At 36.1% G+C, this 7,915-nt stretch overlaps 1 protein-coding gene across 1 annotated transcript in view; it reads right to left on the bottom strand.

Moving 5' to 3' along the window:
* Positions 1-1,694: 1,694 nt before the first annotated feature.
* LOC114904507 (ornithine decarboxylase-like) overlaps positions 1,695-7,915 on the bottom strand; it is a 54,317-nt gene continuing 48,096 nt past the window's right edge. The window contains 4 exon segments of the mRNA XM_029238542.1: positions 1,695-2,699; positions 3,043-3,067; positions 3,069-3,336; positions 3,339-3,434. Coding sequence (XP_029094375.1) covers positions 1,695-2,699; positions 3,043-3,067; positions 3,069-3,336; positions 3,339-3,417 — 1,377 coding nt within the window. The 5' untranslated portion in view covers positions 3,418-3,434.

Genomic DNA, 7,915 nt, shown 5'->3' with positions numbered 1-7,915 from the left:
CCCCCACTGCTATATTTAAAATGAATAACAAACAAGGACCTACTGTATAGCACAGGGAACTCTGCTCAATATTATGTAACAACCTAAATGGAAAAGAATTTGAAAAAGAATAAATACATGTATATATATAACTGAATCACTTGTCTGTACACCTGAAACTAACACAATATTGTTAATCAACTATACTCCAATATAAAATAAAACTTAAGAAGAAGTTTATGTTAATTGTTGACAAGGACTTACAATTACTCTTTCATTATTTTCTGTTGGTTGCTGTTGTTGTAGTTCCTTTGTTTTTGTTTTTTTGATGTGGTATGAATTCACTATTTTTTTTTTTTTGCGGTACGTGGGCCTCTCACCGCTGCAGCCTCTCGCGTTGCGGAGCACAGGCTCCGGATGCGCAGGCCCAGCGGCCATGGCTCACGGGCCCAGCCGCTTCGCGGCACGTGGGATCCTCCCGGACCGGGGCACAAATCCGTGTCCCCTGCATCGGCAGGCAGACTCTCAACCACTGCGCCACCAGGGAAGCCCTGAATTCACTCTTTTTCTGTATCTTTTGTATAACTACAGTAGAGTTTTTCTTAGTAGTTTCCATGAAATGTACATAAAGTATACTTAAGTTAATAATAACTAATCTTTAATTTTATAATTTTAGGTACATTTTATATATATTTCCTCATTATTTTATGTAAACAATATATTATCAATCTCCAGAAAAATTTGTGTATACACATACAAATATATACAAATATACACATATCTATATCTCTCTCTATATATATCTACACACAAATATACATATGTATACATATACACACGTGTACTGGAATTTTTTAATTGATATAAAACATTCGCTATTATATTTAAGGAAATAGCTTGATTTTCTTCTTCAAATCTGTATTATCTATATAAGGAGTTCATGGTAATTTTTTTATATAGGCTTTTCTCATGTGTTGTTAGATTTAGTTTTATTTATTTTATTTTATACTTGTAAAATTAGAGGCTTCCTTTTTATGTACTTTGTAACTGCTTGGAATGTGTCTGTATGAATTGTGTACTATATGCTTATGTTATACTCTTTACAATATTTTGTCATCTTATTTTCTGTAACAAATTTCCATTGATTCCTTGGGCTTACTAAATATACATCCATATGCTCTGCAATTGGAGATGATTTTAATCCTTTTCCAATGGTATTTTTTTTACTGATACCTCAAAGTGTTAAGTAAGTTGGGTGTTCATGTCTCCTAGTGATCTCTCTGACAATGAGAGGAAATTATTTATTATTTCTCTGTAGCTGAACTAGTGTTGAGGGTCTGTAATAATTCTTTGAGTACATATGCATGAATATCTTTTTTATTTTATTTCAAGATACTTTATTTTAAATAGGTCACAACACTAAGCTTCTGGCCCATTCTGCCAATGCACAAGCTACAAATGCTTGCTCGGCAGTTGAGGGGCATGCTTTAGTAGCATGTTTGAAAAGTGAATAAAAATCCATATAAAACAAATATTCAAATAGTTTCCATAGGAACACAGATAAGTGTGACCCCATCGCCTAGTCTTCCACATTGTTGCATCTGTGCCAACCCTATTCACATAGACATCTCAAAACTCACAGTAATTAAGTTAAACGGTCCCCCCAAACCCTTAAATCAAGCTAAACTCACAGATAACAGCTACAAGAATGGTATCTACACATTAATAGGAGCTGAAGCACAGGCTGCTGGGTGCCATTTCATTCCACTCTCCCAAGCACATGACACAGGCACAGTGCCAACATCTTGCTCCTCTATGCTGGGTGGGAAATCGTGGTTCTGGATTTGCTGCATCAGATGCCATGTTGGCCCTGACATCACATAGTAGACGGTCGGTCTCTGGAATCCATTGAAAGTGGAAGCAGCAGCGACAGTGTAAGCACCCATGTTCTCAAAGAGCATCCAATTGCCCACATGCATCTCGGGCAAGTTACAGTGCTCAACCAGGCAATCCAGGCCATCACAGGTCTGTCCCGAGATGCTGGATGAATAATACTTCTCATCTGGTTTGGGTCTCTTCTGCAGAAGAGGCTTCACGTGTGCATTTTCGTAGAGGATGCGGTTGAATGATCCATATACTCCATCATTCACATAATACATAAATGTCTGTTCACTTGACTCATCTTCATCATCAGAGCCTGTCTGTTCCTTTAATACGAGTTTTTTGGCAATGATATTAACTGCTAGCATGAAAGCTGATTCAACATAGTATTTGCCTGGCTCAGCTATGATTCTCACTCCAGAGTCTGATGGAAAATACTTGTCCAGCGCTGGGTTGATTACACTGGTGATCTCTCCAAATTTAAGCTTTACATCCTCAGATTCAGGAAAGCCACCGCCAATATCAAGCAGATACATGTCGAAACCAACCTCAGCTCCCATGTCAAAGACACAGTGGGCATCAGAGATGGCCTTCACAAAGATCTCCAGATCAGTACAACCACCTCCCACGTGGAAGCTGACACCAATGACATCAATATCTAGCTCTTTCGCCCATTCCAAAAGAAGCCTGCTGGTTTTGAGTGTGGCATCAAATTTGACACTGAGGCGACAGACTACTTTGGAATCATCAGTGGCAATCCGCAAAACCAACTTGGCCTTTGGATGTGCCCTGGCAACTTTCATCAACTCAACTTCACTATCAAAAGTCATCATCTCGGGCTTCCCTGGTGGCACAGTGGTTAAGAATCCGCCTGCCAATGCAGGGGACATGGGTTTGAGCCCTGGTCCGGGAAGATCCCACATGCTGCAGAGTAACTAAGCCTGTGAGCCACAACTACTGAACCTGCGTGCCACACTACTGAAGCCCGGGTGCCTAGAGCCCGTGCTCCACAACAAGAGAAGTCACTGCAATGAGAAGCCCACGCACCGCAACGAAGAGCAGCCCGCATGCAGCAACGAAGACCCAATGCAGCAAAAAATAAATAAATACATACACACATACATACATAAATTAATTAATTTAAAAAACCCAAACAAACAACAAAAATGTCATCATCTGGACTCCATTATTGGCAGCGTATTTAATGAGACACTTGTTCACAAGGATTTGCATAGATAATCCTCTTTGGAGGCACCCCGAGACTCTGCACCAACTGGATTTCAGTCTTGCTGGCATAGTCAAATCCTGTCCCTGTGGCAGCTAGGGTCTTCACTATGGTTCTGCTATCACTGCATTTGACTACATAAAAGGGGGTGACCTGAGGAAGAGCTTTAAACCGTCTCAGATGTTTCTTTAGAATGTCTCCCAGGTCTGCAACATAGAAGGCATCCTTACCGTCAAAAGAAGAAACTTCATTTTTTGGTCCCAGATGTCCTTGGCAGTAAAGCCTTCATCCAAGAAATGGCAGTCAAACTCTTCATTACTAAAGTTGTTCATGGTTTCTTGATATCTTTCTGAAACAACAAAATGGGAAACTAAGAGATGAAATTTAAAGAAATTATGCCAGCTTTCACAAAGGCAATGAATTCTCCAGGAATTCCAAGTCCCGCTGAAGATATGTGTGCCCTCGGTGCAGCAGTGAAAATGTTCTAACAAACGCACAATCTGCTGTACACCTTTAAAGTGTCGGGCACCAAGGGCAGACCCCATGGAGATTAGACGCCGCTGCTGCCGAGCGTGCAGGACTGCCGGCCGCCCTGCCGCTGTCCCCGCTGCCCGTCAGCCGCCCGCCCAGCCACCGGCCACCTCGCTCCCTCCCATGGAGAACCACCATCCCGAGGTGGTGCCGGAGCGCTGGCAAAGGGGCGGTGGCAGCGGAGGCTGAGGGGACTGATCTCTTCTTTAATTTTATAATTATTACCTGTAGAATTCTACCATGCTCCTTTGTCTGTATCTGTCACTTTGATTACATGCCTTTCCTAAATTTATAAGCTGATTATATTAATATATTTCCTAACAACCAAAACATTGGAGTTTTGGTGTAGAATTCACTTTATCTTGCTATAATTTTTTTCTGAAGTTAGGTTTATTAAGGTATTATTTATATTTTTCAGTAGGTTGCCTTTTTATTTTGTTGATGCTTTGATGTATATAAGCTTTTGAGTTTGATGTCCTCCATTTTGTTATTTTGCTTTTGTTGGTTTTGATTTTTTTGTCCATTTCAAAATATCATATCCAAGACCTAGGTCAAGGAACTTACTGCCTTTATGTGTTCTTCTATGAGTTTTATGGTTTTCCATCTTCCATTCAAGTCTTTAACCCTTTTAAAGTTATTTTTTCTGTATGGTGTAAGATAGTGGTCCAGTTTCATTCTTTTGCATGTGGCTTCCCAGTTTTCCCAACAACATTTAATAAAGGAATTATCATATTTCTCAATTGTATATTCTTGGCTTCAGTGTCATAAATTAATTACCATATATGCTTACATTTGTTTCTGTGCTATTGTTTCCATTGATCTATGTGGGGTTTTTTTATGCCAATGCCATACTGTTTTTATGACCATAGATTTGTAATAGAATTTGAAATCTTGAAGCATGAAGCCTCCAGTTTTTTTCTTCTTTCTCATGATTTCTTTTGCTATTTGGATTCTTTTGTGGTTCCGTGCAAATTTTAAAATTGTTGCTTCTATTTCTGTGAAAAAATGTTATAGAAATGGTGATAGGGATTGCATTACACCTGTATATTACTTTGAGAAGTATGTACATTTTAATAATATTTATTCTTTTAATTAATAAGCAAATACTATCTTGACATTTATTTTGTTGTCTTCAATTTCTTTCCTTAATGTCTTGTAGTTTTCAGGACACAGGTCTTTCACTCTCTCAGTGAAATTTATTCCTAGGTATTCTTCTCATGCCATTGTAAATGGAATTCTTTTCTTTTTTTCTTTCAGATGTTTTGTTGTTACTGTACAGAAAAGCAATAGATTTTTGTATGTTGATTTGGTATCTTCCAACTTTATTGAGTTTAGTTATTCAACCATTTTGGGTGTTAGTCATATATAAGATCATGTTTTCTAAAAAGAGAGAAAGCTTTACTTCTTCATTTTGGATGCATTTTTATTTCTTGATTTTGTTTCAGATTGCTCTGGCTAGGACTTCAGTACTGTATTTAATAAGAGTAGTGAGCATGGATACCATTATCTTGTTCCTGATTATAAAAAAAAAAACTTTCAGTTTTTTTACCAATGTGTACAAATTTAGTTGTGGGTATTATACGGTTTTATTTTGAGGTATGCGCCTTCTGTTCCCAACTTGTTGAGAGTTTTTGGTCACAAAAGGTGTTGAAGGTCAGTGTCTTTTTCTGCATATACTGAAAGGATGATATATTTATTCTTCACTTTATTAACATTGTATATCACAATTATCGATTTATATATATATATAATTTAACTGATTTGTATATTATACTATATGTAGATTAAATATAATATAGTGTGCCATTCTTCCGTGGCAAGAATAAATTCCATTTAATCATGGTGTATGATCTTGTTAACTTGCTGCTGAATTTGTTTAGACTTTTGTATTTATATTCATCAGACCTATCTGCCTGTAAATTTATATTCTTGTAGTGTTCTTTATCTGGCTTTGGTGTCAGAGTAACACTGTCCTCAGAAGGAGCTTGTGATTCACTCTTCAATTTTTTGGGAAGAGTTTGAGAATGATTGGAGTTAATTATTTTTTTAATGTTTGGTAGGATTCACCAGTGAAACCATCTGGTCTTGGGTTTTGTCAGGAGGTTTGTGTTCATTGTTTCAATGTCCTCATTTATTATTTGTCTATTCTGACTTTCTATTTTTGATTCAGTCTTGGTAGTTTCCACACTTCTGGGGTTTTATTTATTTATTATAATTTATCAAATTTGTTGGTGTATAATTCTTAATGATATGATCTTATGGTCCTTTGTATTTCTTTTATGTCTCCTCTTTCATTTGTCATATTTTTTGACTTTTCTTTTTTCCTTGGTTAGTCTAGCTAAAATTTCATCAATTTCCTTTATTTTTAAAAACACCAATCTTTAGTTGCACTAAACTGTAAATCTACCACAGAAGAAGAAATGAGAAAAAAATGATTACATGGAGAATAAACAACATATTTCTAAAAAATGAATGGGTCAATGATGAAATCAAAGAGGAAACTGAAAAATACCTTGAGACAAATGACAATGAAAACACAACCATACAAAATCTATGGGATACAGCAGACGCAGTTCTTAGAGGGAAGTCCATAGTAATACACGCCTTCCTCATAAAACGACAGAAATCTCAAACAACCTAACCCACCGCCTAAAAGAATTAGAGAAAGAAGAACAAACAAAACCTAGAGTCAGCAGAAGGAAGGAAATAATAAAATCAGAGAGGAAATAAAACAGATTTTAAAAATAGAAAAAAAATCTGTAAAACTGAGAGCTGATCCTTTGAAAGGGTAAACAGAATTGCTAAACCTCTTGCCAGGCTCACAAAGAAGAAAAGAGAGAGGACCCAGATAAAATAAGAAATGAAAGAGGAGAAATTACAAGGGACCTCACAGAAATTTTAAAAATATATATTATGAACAATTACAAGCCAAACAATTTGGAAAACCTAGAAGAAATAGATGAGTTTCTAGAAACATAAAGCCACCAAAACTAAATCAAGAAGAAATAGACAATTTGAACAGACTGATAACTAGAAGTGAAATAGAACCTGTAAAACAACAAAAACAAACAACAGATTTCCTACAAACAAAAGTCCAGGAACACATGACTTCACAGACAAATTCTACCAAACATACAAAGAAGAACTTATACCAATTCTTCTCAAACTTCTCCAAAAGACTGAAGAGGAGGGAACACTCCCAAAGACATTCTGTGAGACCACCATCACCCTGATACTAAAACCAGACAAAGACACTACCAAAAAAGAAAATTACAGGCCAATATCTGTGATAAATATAGATCCAAAAATTATCAACCAAATATCAGCAAACTTAATCCAACAGCACATAAATAAAACATACACCATGACCACGCTGGATTCATTCCAGGGTCACGAGGATGGTTCAACATATGCAAAACAATCAGTGTGATACACCACATCAACAACAACAACAAAAAAAGAAAAAATCCACATGATCATGTCAATAAATATAGAAAAGGCATTTGATACAATTAAACATCCATTCATGATAAAACTCTTATGAAAGTGGGTATAGAGGGAACATATCTCAAAATTATAAAACCTATTTATGATAAAACCATAGCCAATATAATACTCAACAGGAAAAAGCTGAAAGACTTCCCACTGAAGTCTGGAACAAAACATAGATGCCCACGCTTACCACTTCTATTCAGCATAGTGTTGGAAGTCCTAGCCACAGCAATCAGAAAAGAAAAATAAATAAATAAAACGTATCCAAATAGTAAGGGACAGGTAAAATTGTTATTATATGCAGATGACATGACACGATATATAGAAAACTCTAATAACTTCACACACAGAAAAATCCTACTAGAACTGATAAATTCAGCAAGGTAGCAAGATAAAAGTTTAACATACATAAATCGGTTGCATTTCTTTACATTAACAATGAAATATCAGAAAGGGAATATAAAAGAACAATACCTTTTAAACTTGCATCAAAAAATAATAAAACACTTAAGAATAAACTCGTCCAAGGAGATGAAAGACTTATATGCCAACAACTATAAAATATTAGTATTGAAGATGATTTTAAAAATGAAAAGATATCCCATGCTCTTGGATTGAAAGAATTAATATTGTTAAAATGGCCATATTACCCAAAGCAATGTACAGATTTAATATGATCCCTATCAATTTACCCATGACAATTTTCACAAAACTAGAACAAATAATTATAAAATTTTTATGAAACCACATAAGACCCAGAATTGCCAAAGCAATGCTGAGGAAAAAGAACAAAGCAGGAAGCATAAT

The sequence above is a fragment of the Monodon monoceros genome, unplaced genomic scaffold (genome assembly GCF_005190385.1).
Source record: "Monodon monoceros isolate NGI ecotype Baffin Bay Population unplaced genomic scaffold, NGI_Narwhal_1 Super_Scaffold_21, whole genome shotgun sequence".
Lineage (NCBI taxonomy): Eukaryota > Metazoa > Chordata > Mammalia > Artiodactyla > Monodontidae > Monodon > Monodon monoceros.
This window is presented reverse-complemented; position numbering and strand designations above follow the sequence as displayed.